Below are 22,736 nucleotides of genomic sequence, written 5' to 3'. Positions count from 1 at the left end.
TAGTTCAAAATTGATGAAACACACTGTAGCTTTTAAGTATACTTTAGAAAGAAGAGCTCTTTAAAATTTTTTAAAACCCTTATTTTTTACTCCTAATTTCTTGTCATTCGAGAATTTGCTCTTTTAAAAAAGATAAATACATTGAAATGAAAATTCCACTAAACATGTAATATACAAATGAATTTTTATTCTTTGAATGAATCCTCCTCAGAGTCAGATAAGAATTTATGACCATAAAGGAATTTCAACTAAAAATGAATTTCTGGAGAACATGCTTTAAAAAAAATTTTTTTTTAACACAACCTTCAGTTTCCTAAATCCTCATTACTTTTTGAATTTGTAATGTAAGCAGTGTGTATTGGGAATTTTAAGTTGGATTATACAGTTCAGAGAGTTTCCTCTTAATACATGTGGTCTTCCTTTAAGCTACCATATCACATACAGTTTACTCATGTATCATTTGAAAAAGTGTAGTGGAATATAATCTGGACCTACAAAGAGGTTAATGCTGCTTGGTCTGTGTACCCACACAGCTGTGTAAGCGGCTGCCCCTGGCTAAATTTTGGAGACTCTCCTTTCTGTAGGGATTAAAGTACAAGGCATATTTTCAGGCTCCACTTGTTCAGGGTTTGGGTTTCGCCAGTCTCTTTATGTCCCTGACCTCCCCCACTTGCTGTGTCAGATCTAAGAATTATGCCCTGCTTAATGAAAGACTTGAAACTTTTGGCCCGTTGACCATAGGAAGAATAAGGTAGGTTCATTCAAAATGGAACTGAAATAGGATATTGACCAACCCATCAGCAAGAAATGTGTTCAAACATTTTAATATTCTTAATGTACACTAATATTTAAGGGCCCACAAAATGCTTGAAATGAGTTTATGTTGAGTTGATGATTGTCATATTAGCTTATTAAAAGTTTGGGCTGGTGGTGAGTGCTATCGCCTAGGATCTAGTATGGCTTTTCTAACTTCATAGATATGGAGAATTGTTTGAATTGTTGAAATATTCCCTTTTTTTTTTCTTACTAGTTTTAAGTCAGGTTATAATTCACTATCTTGCCCTAAGATTTGGCTTATTTTCAGAAAGGGGTGGGGAAGTAGTTGAGTGAGATAAGATATCCTTCCACTATATAGAGATTCACGATTGTTTGTGACTGACCAGACAGACCCTGTAGAAAAGCACCTTCTGTTGTCTGTGAACAAGAGAGTCAAATAAGACCAAGAGATTACTTTATTTCCTAAAAATGAAGAGAAACCATTGCAATTTCTTTTGGAAATAAAAAATAAAGACCACAAATAGTACTTAGGCTCCTGCTGCTAATGGGATCCTTTACAAAGTAGCTATCATCCACAGGTGATTCACTTCCACCAATATCATTGCCAACAACTTAGAATTAAATTCTTGTTATGGTTTCTTTCCTTCCTGTGTTCCCTACCATTCCTAAGCTATACCTTGGAAAACTGTCAATAGAAGAGAAATGAAAGTGATATGGTTTCTGACCATTAATAGTCAGCTCAGAAGGGCCATGGGTGGCCAGTTCCTAAATTATCTAGGATCAAGAATACTTTAAAGTCATTTATTGGTGATGATAATGCTAATAACTCACATTTATAGAACCTTAATGTTTACAAAGCATTTTCCTCACAATCTGTTGTATCGTTTCTTACAAGAAGTGGGTAGGGGAAATAAGGAGATTAAACTCATATCAATTCATTGTGCTTCTATATAGCTACTGTGGACCTTTAGTGGTTCTATAATTATACTGGTGTGGGCACTCCCTCCACCAAGGCTGACATTAACTTCTGCTCACCTCTTTATCCTGTAATTCTTGTCCAGGTTTTCACCATAAATCCTTCGTAGAGGAACTACCCAATGTGCTGGAGACTTTCTTTTTGTTCTTAGAATATCTTGGAGGTATCCATGTATCACTTGCACTGTCCATCTCTTGTCTCTTATTCTCATTACATGACCAATCACATGCCTTCCTTTCTGAAAGGTCATTCATATCCTTGAGAATGTCTTTTCTGCCTCTTCTTAATCACAAGTAATATCCTCAGCCTGTTGGACACCCACTGTGTATCTTTCCATTGCTGTTTTGGGTTACTTATCATTTAATTCCTTTTGAGATCATTTTGTTCCACAATTCGTAGCCATACAGCAGCATTGTGAAAATATTGGTGTTAGAGATGGGCTTTTGCAACATTGTGCATTTTGTAATCATGGAAAGCACTGTAGGATTTCCCAAAAGTGATTTAGCTTGATTACTGCTTTACTGTTCCATTCTGGGACCAATTCACTGTGCATCTATATGTAGTACCTGCCCTAGGTAATTCATATTAACTGATTGATGCCTCTCCAACTCCATGCCATAGTAATGTAGCATTTTAAGGTTCACAGAGCACTCCCCCACCATAGCAATATTGGGTAGATAACGCAAACATCAGCTTTTCAGATTAGGAAACTGAGAACTGTCAGTGTCTCTTGTCCATGTAAATGCCCTTGTCATGAACTCAGGACTTGTGACTCCCAAATTAAATGCTTTCTTAATGTGACTAGTATGAAGTTAATTGCTTTGTTTTTTTCTTTCATTGTGGATGGTTAGTTCAGTTTCTTTTCCACTGTTATGGATTGAATGAAGTAGATTTTTAGTGTATTTAATCCTTGTTATAGGAAGCCATTTTGTCTGGATTTTATGTTGATCATATTCTATGACAGAGGCAATGAATTTAGGTGAAAGGGCTTCTTGTAATTAGGTGTTTTAGAAAGTACCATGGATGCCGTTTAGGTTAGGAGATTATTCTTGGATTCATTTTTGAAAGTGAAAGGCTATTTATGGACTTAGACATATTGTCCAAACCAGGTATGGGGAACTTTCAGCCTTGGGGCCACTTGTGACCCTTTGGATCCTCAAGTGCAGCCCTTTGACTGAATCCAAACTTCACAGAAAAATGTCCTAATAAAAGGATTTGTTTTGTAAAACTTGGACTCAATCAAAAGGCTGCACCCAAGGACCTAGAAGGCCACAGGTTCCCCATCCCTGGTCCAGACCATGACATGCAGTTGGCTGACCCATCCATTAAGTGGTCTCCTGGTTGGATGGTATGTTGGACTCAGAGTCAGGAAGACCCAAGTTTGAATCCCAGGTTAACACATACTAGCTGTGTGACCCTGAACAAGTCACTCCTCTCTCAGGGTTTCACTTTTCTTTTCTATAAAATAAGGGGTTGAACTTGATGGCTTAGAACTTCCCTTCCTGCTCTAATCTACAATCCTGTAATGATCATCTGATCTCGGACAGATGACTACAGATGGACCTGGAGCTATGCCCAGAGTTCAAGAGGCGGAACAATCATCTGGATTGCTTTTGGGAACTTGGTAAACTACTTTTTAACAGGCCCAGGCCTGAGAAACATGCCTCCCTCCTTTCTTCCTCTCTTCTTGCCTTCCTTTTTTCCCCCTTCTTTCTCTCTCCTTTCTTTACCTCTTTCTTTTCCTTCTTTCCCTCTTCCCTGCCTTCCTCCATTCTTCCTTTTTTGTTGGTTCCTTTTGTAATTTTTATACTACTCATTTCCTGATATATTCCACACCCTCCCCAAAGAATTTCTTCCTCACAGCATAGAGGATTAGTTAAGCAAACCCTTCTGACACATCAGCTGCAGAAGTCATGTTTGCCACATTCTGCACCTGTAGAGCCTCACCTCTCCCCTGCCTCATTTGTTCTTAGAGCGACCTGTCCTTTAACTACAGGTGTTCTTGGAATGTGGTTAAAAATATAGGATAGAGTCAGAATGGAAAAAATGTGTAGGGACAGCAAGTACTAGCTGCAGTTGAGTTTTATTTATTATGTACACAAGAAAAAAAGTAAGGGATATGATAAAGGATATAAATGTGAGATTGGAAAAGGAGTTGGCCCATCTTGTGTGGTGAGAGTAAAGGATGACATATATACAGGGGCTACGCTGATACCCAAAATGTGTAAGAAGACTGAGACAGGCCCCCTGCATCTGGCCATGTCCTTAATGGACAAGAGTCACAGAGAATGAGAAGGCATTGATAGATTGTGAGTTACATGGATTGAGGGAGCATTTACATTGATGAGATCATACCTGGGTCCTGTGAAACCTCCATGGACCACTTTCTGACCCTGTTGCCACAGATAACTTGAGAGTTGATGATACTTTGTTTTGGTTATTTGAGGTAAAAATAGTCTTACTCTTATTGATGCTGGCAAGTTCTATACTTAAATGCGTTTTTGACTTTATAAGTACTTCCTTTTTTCTAACCTATGGTGGGGGACTTTAGAGCTGGAACAGTCCTTACCTAGAGATTATCTAACTCAACTCTCACTTTACAGATGAGGAAACTGAAGTCCAGAGAGTGACTTGTCCCTTAAGGTAGTTGCTGTTTGGTGCTAGAGTAGGGACTAGAACTCAGATCCTCAGGTCACAAATCTAGATGCAGGAAGCATTTATTTAGTACTTACTAGTGCCTTGCATTATGCTGAGGATACAAATATAAGGATTTCTAATTCTAATAAGAATTTCAGATTCTAATGGGGAAGACCTGGCAGAGGGGGAAAGGGATGGGATATAACATGATTGGCCAAGCTGCCAGGAAAGAGGTGGGAAAGTCCAGAGAGTGAGAAATAGAATTGGTCATCCGCTAGGCTGGGCAGGCCCTGAGAGGCCCTCCAGCACCCTTCCCCTGTGTTTTTTGTAAATGAAAAATCTAAGGCCTGAGGGAAGCGTTAGTTCCAACTTAGTTTTCTTACACCACTAGGTGTTCAGTGCTCATCCTTGAGCTTCTGTAACAGAAACATAATCTTTTCTTATGTGTGCCACCCACAAAGGTGTTGGAGCCTACGCCCAGAGAAATGGTGGTATAACAATATTTATTTAATCTTTGCTTTTATTAGTTGTTTAGGACATTTTGTGATGTAATGAAGAAGTAACACTGGGTCAGTTTGTAAAAGAAACCAGTATCTAAAACTTGGGTGGGATCACCTCATCTAATTGGACTCGGTTATTGTGCAGATTTAACCTAATATTAATAGCTTATTTTTGTACTTTGAGTGGAAGAGGTAGGAAGGAGAGAGGTCTAGACTTCTTTCAGAGAGGGTATGGTTATTTAAGTGAAAAAAGCCTCTCAGTGAGAGAAAGACAGAAATACATACTTCCCAGATTTTTTATTTATCTTCCCTGCAGGAAAGAAGGAAGTGATTTATTTTTGTACTTCCTTCAGTGAGCTAAAGGGAAAGGCAGGAGATCTTTTTAGATGAGCAGTAGCAGTAGAAAGGTTTTGATTAGCTCTGAAACTGTGGGTTTAGGTCTCCTATGAAGAGACAAAGAATCTCAAATAGATACCAAGTTAAAATTCAAAGTAATTATAAAAGTTGTGTTTTAAGTTTTTATCCTTGTGGCCATTGGGTAAGGTCAATTAGAAAAAATTTGTAGGAAGTATTAAAGGAGCCAAGCATGGCATCTGCCTAAAATCCTTGCTAAGGGAAGCAGATGAATTGCCTGAGTTTAGGAGTTCTGAGCTACAGTATGCTAAGCCACACTAAGTCCATACTAAATCTCAAATTAGTATGGTGAGTCCCTGAGGGTGTAGAGGGAAGTATTAGGCTGCTCAAGGATGGGGGGGAGCTGTCCAGGTCAGAAAAAGCAGATCAAAGCTTCTTTGCCAACTAGAAGTGGGATTTTGGTCCATGAGTATCTGCTGAACTCCAGCCTGGATGAAATAGGAAGTTCCAGCCTCCCATCCTATTTCTACCCACTCACTTCAGTAGTAAAGGGAAGATATGTGCTTGTATTTTAGAGCACTGAATTTACATTTAGATGGCATGGATTTGAATTCCAACCTAAGTGAGAATTTTTTTTATAGTAGGTGCATCAGAGATGATCATTTGGAATTTTTGTGTAAGACAAACAGCACAGCAGAACCTGTACTTTGTTGAGTTACTTAATTCAAGGATTCAAATTTAGTCTATGTTCATGCCTGCTCACTGAGGCAGATCAAAACCCCTTCCACATGTTACCATGGTCTACAACATTGATTACTTGAAGACGAGCCTCTCTGTGATGGGCCTGTACAGACTCAGCCAGGCTTGTCTTCAGCTGATGGCATCCTGTTCTTTACTAGGGCAGAGCTGAAGTCTTTATAGCTGGGGAGAATTCTCTAGCGTCTAGACCAGGGGTAAGGAACCTGCACCCTTCTAGATCCCTTGTGGTCAGCCTTTCAAATGAGTCCCAGTTTTACAAAACAAATCCTTTCATTAAGGAAATTTGTTATGTGAAGTTTGGATTCGGTCAGAGGACCACATTTGAGGACCTAGAGGGCCTTGAGATTGCAGGTTCCCCAGTTCTGGTTTAGACCTTGCATATCATTTCCAGAGTCTTTAAGGACCCAAGTCTCCTCTTTGTGAGGATGAGACTTTGGGGTAGCACTTCAGAAAAGCTGTACTTTAGTTAGGAATTTTTAAATTCAACAAGATTCTGTTTTTACAAAGTTGTTCAGAAATTATTCTTAGCATGCATGGCTTTAATAGTTAAAAATATTTTTACAAATTAAAGAAGTTGTGAAGTTTTACTATGGGAGTCAATATTTTGAGACTATTTCCCCTTCCTTTCCCCCACCCCCGCACCCTTTTTGGTTTTTTTTAAACAATAAAAGATAAAAGCTCCTTTTCTTTAGTCTGAATTATAGGGTGTATAGAAAACCAATTTAGGGAGTTAGAAAGACCTGAGTTCAAGTTCTGCCTCAGACACAGTGGCTCTGTGGCCCTGGACAAGTAATTTAACCCCTCACCACACCAAACAATTAACTTTTAGATTCCAAATTTAAGAGAAGGTGCTGGTCTTTGTTGAGTGGGATGATTAAACATTTAGTAAAACTTTTAAAAAATTAATAATATAAACACGTATGAAGCTAGAGTATATGTTACTGATTGCCTTTTTTAATATGGAGTGATTGACTATAAAATTATTTTTATTGTGGGGCAGCATAGTGAGTACTCTGGAGAAGGAAACAGTAAACCACTCCAATATCTTTGCCAAGAAAACCCCAAATGGGCTCACGAAGAGTCAGACACTACTGAACAACAAAAGTAGTGAGTGCCAAGGGAAATGCAGGCCTTTTGTTACAACCTTAAGTAGATGCTCAAGTTTGCCTTTCCACGTAGGAATTTATTTTAAAAAGTTAAAAGTCACATTCCATTCCCTGGTTTATAATTCAGTGGCTCATTTTGCAAATTTAGAGTCAACAAATGAAGCTCTTGATGAATTAAATACTAATTATTCAGTTTGACGATTATCAAGGCTCCTTTTATTTTCCTTCTTCCTCTTTTCTGACCACTTCAGTGCTCTTTTCCAGTAGGAATTAGGCAGGGGTTAAAAGTAGTAATCACTTTTGCCAGTAGTGAAACCAAAATCATGTCTTAAGGTAATCTGTAGATTTTAATGACCATCTTTTCCAGGAGTAGAGAACTGATTGTACATAATTAGATTATGCATATTTAAGAAGATTTATTGATGCTTTCTTTTGGGCATCATAATCATTTCCTGATAATTCTCCCACATATATAGAATCCTCCATGTAACAAAGTTAGGCAAAACTCACTGCAATAGCATCTGGCCACGTGTGTGACACACACACGCACACACATACACACACATGTGAGTGTTTCTTTCCCTCCCAGAAGTTGTATTGATTATTGCCTTTAATCTTGAGTTCAGGTGCCTTTTTTAGTGGTGTTTTCATTTGTATTATCATCATCATTGTGTACATTGTTTCCTGGATCTGCGTACTTTGTTCTGCACCATTTCATAAAGTCTTCCTAAGTTTCTCTTAGTTCTTCATGCTTCCCATTTCTTACAGCATAGTTGTTTTCTCTTGCATCGTCTACCGTCAGTATTGGTTCAGTCTTCACCAAGTTAGAAGAGACCTACTATGTTTCCAGCTTTCTTGTACTTTTTTTCTACTAGCTTGTGTTCTTACAGTGCAATATCTAACTCTGATCCTTAGAGCAAAGATTTTCTTTTGTCTCATATTCAGTATCTATCATTCTTTTAAAAATTATCTTTCAGAAACTGTGGTAGCACATTTTGGGTGAGGAATCGACCCCCAATCTTTGAAAAATGCCAGTTGAGTGGCACTCAGTGTCTGATGTGAGTATTCTCTTCAGCTGTTTGTTGATCGAGATTGAGACATGGAAGGAGAAAGAGGAATTGCTATTGAAGTTGGCCTCTTGCCTTTGTTGCACATTCAACTAATTTGACATTTTTTTACAAATGGTAGAGTAAACAAACCAGATGATGGAAGATTAAAAAAATTAGTGTGACTGAAAACCTTGGCTGTTTTAAAGGAAGTAACTAGGTTAGAATTGTGGTATCTGCATTAATATTTCAGTGATAGAAATAATAGTAAATGAAGTTCAAATTCTTTAGTCTGGCATTCCAGGCCCTCCACAACCTGATGCCCTCCCGCCTTTCCATGCTTGTTCCATACTTTTCTCTTCCTTGTAATTTATATTCTACTTAAGTTGGATATTCACTGTCTCTTATTCTTGTTCCATACTTTTGTACCTCCATGCTTTTCCTCACACCTGGAATGTCCTCTTCTTCCCTTGCATTTTCCATTCCCACTTGTTTACATCCTTCTCATCTTTTAAAACCTAACTCAGATGCCACCTCTCCCATGAAACTTTCTTTGATCTCCACCTTCTGTGATGATCCAGTTGGACCTCATGTAGTATTTAATCATTTGTGAATTTTTATTATAGTTACTGTTTCCTGTGTCCATTACCCTATTAGACTCTAAGCTCCAGCAGAGCCGGAGCTATATTCTATCAGATCTTTCTATCTCCTCCAGTGCCCAGAAAAGTGCTCTGCACATGGAAGATTGTAATGAATGTTGAGTGTTTTAATTCACATAAATAGTGTCATAGGCATAGATTTAGAGCTGGAAGGATTCTTCAGGGTCATCCAACCAACCTCCTGCTTTTATAGTTGAGGAAGGTAATACATACACAGCGGAGAGGCACTACAGGGATACAGTGTTCCTTCCATTTGAGCCCCACTCAAAGCTTTAGGTTTTAAGGATTTTTTGCTTAACTATTTTTTCTTTGGGTATATTACATCTCCAGGAGTTAATGGTTTCTCCTGGTCTCCTGAGAGCTTAATTTTGTGTGTTTAGTGTTGCTTCACATTATGTATCAATAGATACTTTTGAGAACTTGTTTTGGGTAAAGCTCTGGGGCAGTTATCATACACTTGTATTAGTAGGAGTCTGTCTCATGAATAGAAAATGGCATAATTAAAGCTGTGGTTGTTAATTTTTTTTTACCTAGTTACTTTACAAATGTGCAGTCAGCAGCACATCAGGACAGTGATAAGCTGTGACATCAAGTTCATCATCATCATTGTCCATTTACCTTTCTCTTCTTTGACTGAGAGTGTGTACAATATTTGTTAAAGGCCAAAAAAAGATTTTAAAAAATGTTTATCTTTTTGGACTTGACCTGTGATTTCAAACTCCCTATGAGAAAATACCCTGAACCTCTGCCAGTGCAGGTCTACACCTGCTCTGCAACTGAGGTTGCCAGCTTTTCCAGGAAGAAGCACCTAGCATGTGTTCAAAGTGGGACTTAAACTAAGATTTTTCTAACTCTGAAATCACACTGATACTAGAGTTCAATGCTGTGTGGCCTAGAATAAAAACAGTAGGAAATTGTGTTTAAAAAAAAAAAGTTCCATGAATGGCAAAGTCTTATAAGAGTGCTGGAGTTGTAGTCAGAAAAGCCTAGGTCATACCTATTAGTTTGGCAGAAGGCAAGGCACTTAACCCCTTCCACTCCTCCAGGCAATTTTCTGGAATTTACTAAATAAGTAAAAGGTTGCTTGCTGTGTGTTGGTAGAGAGAGGTTCCATCCTGAGTTCTCCATGCTAAAGAAGTCACAGATGTTTGTGATTCATTTTTTGTGCCAGATGGTGAAAGACTTTATTTTTTAAAATAATGATATATTTTGTTTTTAATGTCACTTTCGTTTCCCAATGTCTCTTTCCCCTCCCCAGTGTGTCCCTTTATAAAAAAAGAGAGAAGAAAGTCATTCCCCGCTACTAACACATTAACCAAGTCTGCCATTTAGAAGTTTCCACACCCACCACATCTACAGAGAAGGGAAGGAAGTACATTTTTAACTCTTCTTCATAGTACTTATTTTCAGTTGTTTATGTTCTTTTCATTTATGTTGCGTTCTGGTCGTTGTATATATGTTTTCTTGGCTTTGCTTACTTCACATTTTGTTAGTTCATAAATGTCTAACCAAGCTTATCTGTATTCTTCATATTCATTGTTTCTTGCAGCACAGTAATATTTTATTTTATACCACAATTTGAATGGGCATTTACTTTGCTTAAAGTTCTTTGCCTTTTAAAAAAAAAATGTTCCAGTCAATATTTTGGTGCATCTGACACCTTTATTTTTATGTGACTTCCTTGGGCTTTATTCAGATATTTACTTTGAATAGAAGGAAGCAGCAAAGCAAGTTCCGAAATCTAAATGTAAAGTGGAGTTGTGGAATAGGTTTTCTCACTGATTAAGCTACTGACCTAAAACAGTGTACTTCTCTGCTTTTGAGCTTCTCACCAGTTATCATATTCACTTGCATCTGTTTACACACTTAGAGTTTGAAATGAAAAATGCTCTTATTTTGGAGTGACGACATTTTTCCACTTTGGGTAGGATTCCAAAGCTTTCAGAAGGAGATTTCAGAAAAAATACTTTGACCTGCTAGGATTGGAGATCTCAATTAGGAGTTTATGAACTCATGTGTTAAATATTTTGATAACTATATTTCAATATAATTGACTTCCTTTTTGATTCAATGTATTATATATTATGCAATATGTTTTTAAATAAACGCTCTGAGAAGGGGTCCCTAGGCTTGGCTTCATCAATCTGCCAAAGGGGTCTAGGACATAAAAACTTAAGAATCCTTATGCTAGAGGAAAGGTGATAATTCATTTAAAAATGTTACTATTGCATGAATGGAGTGTTGCTGTTGTTTTCAGTAGTATCAGAATTTGTAGAGCAAGGAAGAAAGAACATTGGAGAGCATCTAGTTCCATTTGATTTTCCGGGGAGATCAGGAGCACTTATGTGGTCTGCTTGGATTCCTGTAGCTAGGCAGTATCTCACAATTAGAATCCAGGTTCCTGACTCTTAGTGCAGCATTCTTTTTACTGTCTCTCATAGGCAAAACTCCATTATATAGGACCTAACTTAATGCTTTTGATTTTGTTCATATATTACAGACCTGGAAGGGGACTGGACTAATAGTTGAGAAACCTGTATTCTTGAATCTTAGGGTCCTCATCTATCAAATTAGAAGACTGGACAAAATAATCTCTAAATTCTCTTCCAGATATGATATTTTGTAGCACAGAGGGTTGTCCACTTGAACAGCCCAGCATTTTCTCTGCATTCTGGAAGAGATTCTATTGCTTGTCAAAAGTGGAAGCCTCCATTTAGAAGGAGGACATTCACCCTCTGCCATCAGATCAAAGAAACTCAGCATTGAGAGTAAATATACTGAGACCCCCTCCCCCCTCCCCAGTGCATGCTTTACATTTGCCATTGTGCTTATGCAGTGAAACCCATAGCCCAAGTGAGTGGAAAGAAAAAAAAAAGCAGCCTGACAACACACTCTGAGCCCAACAAGTTTTATGAAAACTTTGTTAGGAAATGATATTTCCAAGGTAATGTGAAATGAAAATATGTACTATGAGCATGATGATAATTAGTCAACAATTCTATTGCAGGCCCCCTGTGTACATAGAGGACAAAGCTGTCAATACTCTAGCTTATCTCTGTGATGGGGATGCCAGGACTGGACTGAATGGACTGCAGTTGGCGGTCCAGGCCAAGCTAGGTTCAAGGAAACCATTTTGTAAGAAGACCGTACAAAATTATTCTGGTGAAGGAGTTTTAATCACAGAAAATGATGTGAAGGAAGGCCTGCAGCGATCTCACATTTTATATGACCGAGCAGGTGAGTTGTTGATGCAATATTCTTGAAAGTTCAGATATCAGTTATACATGTGAAGTCTAGGTTATCAGACAATGCTTTTACAGCAAATGTGCCCTTAAAAATTCTTAATTAGATGATAACTACATCGATCTGTAATTGAAAATCTAATCATTCTACAGTATAAATTTGAAACTTTAAGTTTCTAACACAGAGACACACCTTCTAATTTGCAATTGGGTTGCCCACCTATGTGTTTTGATCAAAGTGTTGCTGAGCATGAGAAGGAACTTCTTTGTTTTTATCCCTTGTATTGGTGATGAACCTTTATTGTTTTCATCTTCTTTGTAAGTACTAAATCTTCTTCCACCTCCCATTCAATTTGGTTGGGTACTGATGCTTTTATTTTTGGAAAAGCTTTTTAAGGAAATGAATTTTGCAATTTGCACTTGTCAGGAGGTTTACATATAAGTGCATTTACAAATAGTAAATCTGATACCAGCTCTTAATGAAATTCGTGACTTGGCAACATCACATGTCACAAATAGGGCATATTTCTGTCTTTTTATAAAGAGAGGTAGGTGGGTGATAGAGACTAGCTTAGACTGGTCTTCTGGTGCTTACTGTCTGTAGGGTCCTACTTGAAGTGGTACTGGCATGAATGCAGATCAGATTTTCTACACTTCTTTTAGTTCTGCCAGACTAGGAAGCTGAGTGTTCTGACATATCACATGGTCTGTGTATCCCAACTTTCTACAAGGTATTACCAAATGTTGTTTGGAGGGAGTGCTGGGTAGTGGTTAGAACTAGGAACAGAAAGTGAGTTTGATCTCTGGCATTTGCATCTTGACTCATCATTTGACCTTGTTTATGTGACGTAAGTATTTCAGCCCATGTTTGCCCTTCCTGATGGCAGGCATTGTGGCGGGGCTTAACTGGAGTTAATAGCACATTAAGAGCATTTAGATAAAAAGCCCTGGTAAGGAATCAAGATTACTGACATTAATATGGACTAGGGCTGGTCAGGGGCAGCTGCCCTGTTCCACAAAGTAGCCCTCAGTGCCAGCTATTCAGCAACTTACGACTGATCAAGACACCCTCCATCCCCCTGGAAAGCTGTCAAAAAATTTCAGACAAAACAAACTACATACCAGAGTCCTATTTTCTTTTTACCCATATTGAAGAACTTGGAGAATTAAAGAAAAGTTTCAAAAGCAACAAAATTTCCACTCTGAACTATAGATAGATATCACCATGCCTCTGGAGTTCTGAAAAGTGTCCCCGTACCCTTTTCCTCTCACCTTGCCCCCTAAGCTCAAGGTCATGAAAGCCCTTCTTTATTTCTGGCCATGCTGCCTAACCATGTCCCATCTAAGTGGAGTTGTTCCCCTCACCATCTGTCAGGATGTTCAGGCTTCCCATCCTTATTGCCTTTAGATTTGCCCTCCCAGGGTATGACTTCCTGAGAGGAAAAACAACTCCCTAGGTACGTTAAGAAGCTCTGATCCTAGGATTTCTACCTACATAACCCACAGTAGACTGGGTATGGGAACTGCCTTCCACCTATTTCTGTATTAGATCAGGCAGGCTTGGCAATAGGATCAAAATTGAGTGGTACTAAAAGCTCAGCTTGCTGAAGGATGGACAGCTCTAAATTCTGCACAAACCTTTACATGAAGTATACCAAAGGCCTTCTATAGTATTCTTTAAATTTTTAAAAAATTATTTTTAACGTTCTTTTTTCCTTTTTGAATTCTAAACTCTCCCTCCTTTCTACTCCTCCCCTACCCTCTGAGAAAGCAAACAGTATGATGATATCAGTTATATGTGTGAAATCAGGCAGAACATTTCCATATTAGCCATATGGGGAAAGCTCTATGTAATGTTCTGTAGTTGCCTCTTCTTACACCATATTCCCTCATAAATTTCATGTTCACATAGCAAGCACCACACAGGGCCTTAGAGAACCATAGACAAGTGCATGGGTGGGACTGAGCTCAGGACATTGTGAAGGCTAAGCCAAGAAGCTGCCAGAATTAATGGGACACTGACCTCTGATGACCTTTGTTCTGGGGTGGCTCCTATAAAGTATAAAACTGCACTTTTTGAGATGCCCTTTATTATTGCAGACTGTTCACACCAGGCTAGAGATCTAAGTTGGTTTATTTGTTTTTTTTCAAATGTTTTTTCTTTGTTTAAGCTAACCTACTTATTGTTGAGATTGAGTAGATGTTCTCACTAGTTCAGCTAGCTCAGATCGTATAACTCAGAGCCAAGGTGTCTCCTCTTGAGAGTTACTAGAGGGGTAGTGAGTGACTTGTGCCCTCTCTAGCTTATAGAACTTAGAGTGGATTGAAAGAATCAGACCTGAGTGTGTTTCAACTTTGGTTGAAATTTCAAGGCAGGAAATGATAGTATAGAGGTCAATGTCATACTTATCTGCTGGTGTAAATAGACATTTTAGGAGAGTAAACCCCAAAGCCTTGTTCTCTAATCTTGTCCTGGTACTTACTCATGGCATGGAAGAGTTTCAGGGGACCACAAGCTCAATATGAGTCAGCAGTGTAGTGTATAGCAGCCAGAAAAACTGAATGTGCTTTGGGGCCAATTTAGGAGAGTCATAGCTTAGAGTAATAGAGAGGTGACTAAGTATCTCCTTACCCAGGAGTTCAGCTGCTGGGATTTGTTACTTGGACTCGTAATACTTTGGAGAAGAGGAGAACACAGTTTACTGCCCTCTGCCCTTCCCACTTCTCCTCTGGTATTGTGTGGTCAGCTCTAGAGACTGTAGTTTTGAAGGACTTGATAAGCCAGAGAGTGCTTAGAGGAGAGGCAGCCAGAACGTATGTCATGACATACAAAGCTTGGTTGGAAGAACTGGGCATCTTTAGCCCAGAGAAGACTTGGATGGAGCACATCCTAGCTGCCTGCATGTGAAGGAGGGATTAGACTGGTTCTGTGTGGACAGTATTCCTCTACACCACCCTGTCTCCTTGGCCGAGTGGTCTTTACAAGGAGCTTTTGGTAAGGCTTTGTTTTTGGAACGAAGAGTACAGAGCATGAAGTGCTGTGTTGATAGACTAGAGAAAGTGTGAAAGAGCCATCTGAATTTAGCCTAGGACACTAACTTTCTCCGCAAGTCTTCTTGATGCTCAGATCTAAATCATGTCATGGGAAAAGTCCAGTTCCACCTGGGATAAGTGATCATCTTGGATTGTTCGCAGTAACCTGATAGTTGAGGAGAAAATTATTTACTTGCCTTAGCCCTGCTCTCAGATCAGAGGATATTGAGTTCTCTTTCTCTGGTCAGCCTGACTGCCCTTTTCCTTTTGACAGAGCCCAGTGTCTTATTGAAGGCCCTCTTACTTAACCAAAAAAGACTAAGTATCTCCTTACCAGGGATTTCAGCTGCCGGGATTTGTTTCTGGGGCTCATATGCTATGGGGAGGAGAACACAGGCACATTGTTTGTGCTGGCCTCATGATGGGAGCATGCCAGGTGCCTCCCTTGAAGGGATCACACTCTTAACACTCTTAAAAATAGCTGGCTGCATTCTCCTGTGGGTAGTGTTGTAGAACACCCTTCTGCATGCACAGTCAGGATAATACAATATACAAGAGGGGACTGCTTTACAAATTCCACAGCCTCTTTGCTAAAGCTTTCTTAGCTAGCTGTAAGTTCCTATTGATCTGTGGCTTATTTTTCTTTTCCTGGAATGTATTTTACAAATGTCTATAGATCTTAGAAAAAATGGTCATAGGATTGATTGTGGAAATTTAAAGCACCAAGGCCTCAGTTTGTGCTCTAAAAGACACTGATATATTTTTTCTTAATGCTTTTATAACATAAGTGAGGCCTTAGGGCTGTATACTTCTGCAGGATCAGATAATACATGTAAGCTTCAAAGATCTATACAGTGTTATTTTCTTAATTCTTTCTGCAGATATTCACAAGTTTAGTACTGACACATCCTTTAGTACAACTCTTTTATTTTAGAAATAAAGAAGGGCCAGAGAAATTAAATTACTTGCCCAAAATCACACAGGTAGTAAATGGGAGAGTCTAGATTTGAACCCTGCTCCTCTGGCTCCAAAGAAGGTTATTTTTCCATGATACCATACTTTAGGGAAATAATACAAAGAAGGTTAGTAAGATATCTTCACAATGCCCAGAGTAAAAGAGTTCTTCTGTAAGATACTGCTGTATTGGAGCTCCCAGCATCATGGTATTGGGTGTAGGTATCTATTGCATCCTTCCCCACCTCCCCCACACACACATTTTAAAGAAAACTTGGAGGAAAGGGAGTACTTAAGAGTGCATGGGCAGCACTAATCTTGCCCCTCTGATTCCCATCATGATCACCAACTCTACATCCAAGGCAGGCACAGCACTTACAGCATTTCCTTTAGCCGTAAAGTAGTAACCAGTAGTAAAGCTAAAGCATTGGGATTGCCCTCCCCTCGCCCCTTACCTCCAGATATAGGTAGTAGATGTCGACAGATCTGTAGTTACTGCTTCAAGGATACCTTTCCAAAAGAATGTTTTCTCCTACCTCTGTGTAGACACTTGAGATATTCTCAGAAATTCCCATCGCATCCACCTTCCCTGAGTGGGAGTAGGAGGTAGAAGTGAGAAGAGCTGGAATTACCAAAGAAGTACACCCTCCAAGAGGTCATGTGACCTCAAGCACATCCCAAGATGCCACATCAGTGGTATTTGCACCATCTTGCCCATTTAACCACGATACAGTCTGAGTATGCACCCTCACTTTAGAGAACAGCTGTCAACCTTATTTTCCTTAGGCTTTTCTCATTAGCTTACTGTTACTGAAAGCATGATCATCAGCCAGTTGATATTTATTTATGGATTTGTTTATCTGCTTGTGAGCCTTATGGTTTTATCTTCTCCCTTATCTTTCATGTGTTTTTTCTTCTGATGTCCAGGAGAAGAGCATTATAACTGTATCTCTGCGCTTCATAAATCCATGCGTGGCTCAGACCAGAATGCTTCACTCTACTGGCTTGCTCGAATGCTTGAAGGTGGTGAGGACCCACTGTATGTAGCCAGGAGACTGGTGAGATTTGCCAGTGAAGACATAGGTGAGCATGATGGGATGGACCCACAGCCCTTCTTCTTGATATCTTCAATCCTCAAGCAGTTTTTAGCCAAAACTGTTTGGATCATTGTACTGTCAGGAGGGAGGAGAGAATGGGGGGGATTTTAAAATGATACATAAACATTCATTTTGTGTTAAAGTACTTTTACTTTGTATTTGTTATTTTTTATTCCAGTAATTTCTGCAGCTCTTTAGAGTATAGGAGCCCATAAATACTTGTGGATTTGTATTCAGGAATATGAATTCCTGGGGGCAGGGAGTGTGTCACACCGTAAGTGTATAATAAATGTTTGTTGGATTGAATTGAGTTGCTATTAGGCAACTCCTAGAATAGGAATACAGAATCTCAAATATTGGGATGGACCAGACTTAGAAAAACTGTTCCAGCTGTGGTCTTAGCAGACTGTTGCTCGTGGGTTTTTCTCAAATTTATCCATCCTTGTCATTTTATACAAGCCATTAGTTACCAATTTATTGAATATATTATATTATCTTAATTTCTGGGGGTTAGTCTATAAAAATCTGGCTGTGGGGTTTAAGCACATAAATAGTAAAAAGTGGATTCCACACAACAGATGTACAAATATTCACTGAATGGGAGAACTCTGTAGGAAGAGAGCATGCATGGAGATTGATAAATGTCATGAGTTAGTTTGAGGAGGTTTCTTTCCATCAAGTGCTCTTACTTTGTGTTCTGCCTTCGACAGAGAAAAAGGTAAAGACAGCTAGTGTGTCATGCCCTGGGGGCCTCAAGTGTTAGAGCTTCCCTCATAGAAGTAACACTTGTTTCCATAATAAACTGTGGTCATTTTACCAACTTTCTCTTTGTTGGTTTGGTTATATTACAGGCCTGGCAGATCCTTCTGCACTGACTCAAGCAGTGGCTGCTTACCAGGGCTGTCATTTTATAGGGATGCCAGAATGTGAGGTACGATAATCAGTAATTTGTTTTGTGTTCTTTGCCTTCCTGGGTATAAATATGAATTCTCTTTGCTATGTATAGTCTTAATAAGCTACTTGGATTGTGATTTTCCATTAACTAATTTATTTTTTTAAAAGAGGGATAATTACATCACTTCAGGGTGGAGGGAATTTTATGATAATGTAATTAATGGATTTTGAAAAACAGATATACTAATATGTTGTTGTCATTTAGTTGGTTAGTCATGTCTGACTTTTCATGGCCTCATTTGAAATTTTCTTGGCAAAGATACTGCAATAGATTGCCATTTCCTTCTCCACCTCATTTTACAGATGAGGAAACTGAGACAAACAGGGTTAAGTGACTTGTCTGTGCTGAGGCTGGATTTGAACTCAGGTCTTCATAATTCTAGGTTTTGTACTCTGTGCCACCTAGCTGTTGTATTCTAAAACAACCTAACCCTAAGTCATGATGCTCTCTCTTCTGCGTTGTGCTTCTCCACAGGTCCTTCTAGCACAGTGTGTGGTTTATTTTGCCAGAGCCCCAAAATCTATTGAAGTGTACAACGCCTACAACAATGTCAAAGCCTGCTTGAGAAACCACCAGGGTCCCCTTCCGCCTGTCCCGATGCATCTGAGGAATGCACCCACCAGGCTCATGAAGGACTTGGGCTATGGTAAAGGCTACAAATATAATCCTTCCTACAAGGATCCCGTGGAACAGGAATATCTGCCTGAAGAACTAAGAGGAATAGACTTCTTTAAGCAAAAACGATGCTGAACTTTAAGATGTGGTACAAGTAAAAGGTGTGGTGTTTTTCTAGGGAGGGCTGAGAAGGAAGAGCCCCTGAATTTTTTTTTTTTTTTTTTTTTTTAGTTAATTGCCTGATTGGGAGGGTGGGAGGGTGGGGGATGGTTAAATTATCAACAGTTTGTGCCAGGATTTTAACTCCTTCAAATGGAAGGCAGAATTACTTCCATGACCAAATGCCTGACCTTGAAGTGCTGTTCATTTGTACTCTGCAAAGCAATGCTAAGGAAAGGAACTGGCAGCAATGTGCAATGAGTGAATGTGTCAGTAAGGAGTTAGCTATTCTGTCAGGGTATTTAAGTTGCAAACTCATTTTGTAATTCAGTTCAGTAGTACTATAGTTGTTTTCCTTTTTTAAAAGTGTATATTCTGGGTAATTTTAACTGTTAAGAAAAAAATAATTACAATTTAATACCGCATAGTGTTTTAAGTATTTTTTTTATATGGAAAGGTCTTATGAACCAATAAAGCTATTTCAAAGTATTCTTGTATCTTTATTTTCCCTTTTCATTGACCCATAAATGATACAACTAGAGAGGGATTTTTTTGTCAATATTTTGTTTACTGGTTAAAAGCTGTGACAAAGGCTAAGGCTAAGTAAAATAAAACAGTATGGAGAGCCCAAACTCTGGTGTTCTGATCTAAATACCTTCTTTTAGGGGAATGGTAGGCCTTCAGATATGAAAGACATCAAAAAACTGCAACATTGATGGGGAAACAAACTATGAAACCAGCTCATTTAACAAGCCTTCAACTTGTCTCTTTGTCTGTGCCCTGATGGAGGGATCATGGAGAGCCAGGATGTGAGTGCCAAGTGCTCTGCGGTAGAGATGGCAAGCGGAGCACCTAGATGGATAGCACAGTTGTGATGGGCAGCAGTCACTCACCTGCAGAGGAGGGGTTTGGAATTGTAGATGAATTGTGTTCTAGGGAACCCCTGCGTGTTCTGCATGTGGGGGAAAAAGAAGAAGAAAAAATGTTTCCTTGAGAGAACTGTGAAGTTGTGATATTTTTCCCATTCACATTATTAAATATGACAACAAATAGATGTAGCATTAAATATTCACTATGTTGGGGCACTAGGGACGTAAATACCATCAAACAAGTTAGTGCATGCCTTCAGGGAGTTTACATTTTAGTATGGGAAGACAATTTATATATAAAGGGGAGCTGAAAGGTCCTAGGTGGAGGCAAGGGAGTGACATGGTATGGGAATGGTTGGGAAGTAGTATGGAAAAACCTAGCTTTGAACAAGATAAAGTGAAAGCTCACCTTTCAGAGCCTGGCTTTCCTGGGATATACAATCCAAGGTTTCCTTTGAAGGAGATGGTAAGGTGAGGATGAAAGCCTGAGTAGGCAGCATGGTTGTGGCAATAGGTGTATTCAAATGTTTTTTATGTGAAACTATGAAAATACTTAGAAATTTTGAACCAAAAAAACATTTTCAGTTGCCTTTTTATTTTTATGGGTTCCATCAGTGTATGTCAAGACCAAAAGAGTTACATGAACAAACTATTTGGAATATTTTAGTTAATGGAAAATAGGACACCCAAACATCACTGGCTAGCCACTAGTTGGCTTAGCCAGTTAGGACACATCTGGTGGCTGCTCTTATTGAATTAATATAATTATTACAACAATAGGAGAAGAATGAAAGATGTTAGAGTGAAGGACTATCCTTGGCTAGTTGAAGGGAGACCTCATTCCTCAGTTTTATGTTTATTATGTGAAAACATTTTTTGAGTGGGTCCCTGTTCTCAAAAGGCAACTTTGAAACATAAAATTTAAATAGTACTGTTTACTGGAAGATACTACTATCTGATGATGGTGACAGCTTAGTTGAAACTAAGAAATTGATTTATCGCATGTCATAGAATTTTAGATGGGTCCTCAGAGATCATTTAGGGTAATCACCAAGTTTTAAAGATGAGAAACAGCCCCAGTGAAAATCTTCAAATCAGAGGAACCTTAGATACTGAGTCCAACTCATTCTGAAATTAGGAATTCCCTCTGTAACATTCTGACAAGTGGTGTGGTCTCAAGGCTTTTCACAGTTGTGGCCACCTTATTATAGCATGGCTTCATCACGAACAGGTTGCATGCCAAACTGGCCTGCTTTTGGGGGTTTTGCACAGGCTTGTAAAAGTTGTATATCAGGGAAATGATGTTACGTAGATGTGGACCTAGATTTTAGCAAAACCTTTGATGAGCATCTATTGTTCTTGTAGAGGTAGAGGCATATGCCATTAATGGTTCTTAAAACGTTCCAAAAAGCAATTTTATAAGTATGAGAAGAGGGGGGGGCCCTCAATATTCTTATTTCTCTTAAAGCAGAGCAGGACTACATTAGTTCTTGTGCCCACTACATCACTTACTAATGGAACTTGTCGTTCAATAGGTCAGTCATTTTCCCCCATGAACTTTCTAGCCCTATTTCCCAACCCATTTCTATTCTGTATTCATGCAGGCCTTCTTAAACCCAAGTAGAGATTGTTTATACTGATTCCACCAATGTATTTTCTGTGTTTCCCCTTCCTTTGCTCTCTGCTGTGTTTCTGGTTAGTGGATTTTCACACACAGATGAATGTTTTATTAATAGACAATCTGAACAACAGGTTATACCTTCTTATTGGCATGATTAGCCTCTCTGGACCAGGACTCCTGTCCTCTACCATGGCCTCATCACCACATACCTGGACTGTCCAATAGCCTGCAGGTGGATCTATCTGCCTGCTCAAGTCTCCTCCCTCTAATCCATCCTCCATTCAGCCATCAAAGTGATTTTCCTAAGGCTAAGATCTGACTGTTCCCTCCCGTCAAACTGGTTATAAAAAGAAGGTCATGACTACTAACCAAGTAGTAAACCTCACTATCAAAGTAAGTAATAAGCAGAAATTGAGGAAATGATACTAGAAGAGATGCATGCACCAGAGTAAATGACTTCTTTAACTGGAGTAAGAGAAGATCTCAGCTCAAGCAAGGAAGGAGAATGATGTTTCTAAAGATGAGTCCATTGTCAATAGTCTCCAGCATTGCAGGTGCTAGGAATCAAGAGACATGTTGAAGGTGGCTTCCCCACATGTTTGTGGCTTAAGGGAGACCTCCAGTCTCATTCTTATTCACAAGATTACTTGTCTCTACCAGATGTCTTTTTACACCTTTCTTAGCAGTTTCTGAATTGTAACCCACCCACCCACCCACAAGTCCAAGCAGGCATTTGGAGATTCCAGATAGGTAAGAGTTTCTTGCTACAGAAATTGGGTCTTCCTTAGGAGAAGTTTTGTACTTGTTTTTAATAATCAGGAGTGGGGATACAAAAGCAGTGTGGGACTAGGCAAAGACTGTGGATTTAGAATCCATAGACCTGAAATTGAGTCTAACTTACTTAAGGTGGGGCAGCTAGGTGGCACAGAGGATAGATGACAGGTCTGGAGTCAGGAAGGCTCATTTTCCTCAGTTCAAATCTGGCCTGAGACACTTACTAGCTGTGTGACCCTGGGCAAGTCACTTAACCCCTTTTGCCCCAGTTTTTTCACCTGTAAAATGAGCCAGAGAGGGAAGGGGCAAATCACTCCAGCATTTTTGCCAAAAAACTCCAAATGGGATCACCAAGAGTCAGATATGACTGAAAAATGATTGAATAATAGCTATGACTTAATAGCCGTCTTCCCTTAGACAAATCACTCAACCTGAGCCTTCGTTTTTTCACCCATAGCATCAGAATAGTACTGTATTTGCCTTGCTTACCTCACCAGATTTTAGTGAGCATCAAATAAGATAAATTTACAAGGCAGAATATTATAAAGTGCTTTTTATGCAAATATAAGGTAGTTGATAAGCTTACAGGTTGGAGTTCCAGCT

General features: G+C 39.1%; 2 protein-coding genes across 3 annotated transcripts in view; one reads left to right on the top strand and one right to left on the bottom strand.

Moving 5' to 3' along the window:
- MYLK4 (myosin light chain kinase family member 4) overlaps positions 1–16,972 on the bottom strand; it is a 173,565-nt gene extending 156,593 nt beyond the window's left edge. Inside the window, exon 1 of the mRNA XM_072603649.1 lies at positions 16,499–16,972. The gene's annotated coding sequence lies outside the window, so the exon portion shown is untranslated. The remainder of the gene's footprint in view (positions 1–16,498) is intronic.
- WRNIP1 (WRN helicase interacting protein 1) overlaps positions 1–18,961 on the top strand; it is a 29,380-nt gene extending 10,419 nt beyond the window's left edge. The window contains exons 4-8 of one of the 2 annotated variants that reach the window (XM_072603646.1): positions 8,087–8,167; positions 11,822–12,051; positions 16,971–17,126; positions 17,992–18,071; positions 18,570–18,961. In XM_072603646.1, the coding sequence (XP_072459747.1) occupies positions 8,087–8,167; positions 11,822–12,051; positions 16,971–17,126; positions 17,992–18,071; positions 18,570–18,845 (823 nt within the window). In that variant the 3' untranslated portion in view covers positions 18,846–18,961. The remainder of the gene's footprint in view (positions 1–8,086; positions 8,168–11,821; positions 12,052–16,970; positions 17,127–17,991; positions 18,072–18,569) is intronic. The other variant, XM_072603647.1, reaches the window with a different exon arrangement.
- Positions 18,962–22,736: the final 3,775 nt, after the last annotated feature.

The sequence above is a fragment of the Notamacropus eugenii genome, chromosome 4 (assembly GCF_028372415.1).
Source record: "Notamacropus eugenii isolate mMacEug1 chromosome 4, mMacEug1.pri_v2, whole genome shotgun sequence".
Taxonomy (NCBI): Eukaryota; Metazoa; Chordata; class Mammalia; order Diprotodontia; family Macropodidae; genus Notamacropus; species Notamacropus eugenii.
The sequence above is the reverse complement of the archived record's forward strand: the minus strand, read 5'-3'. Positions and strand labels throughout refer to the sequence as shown.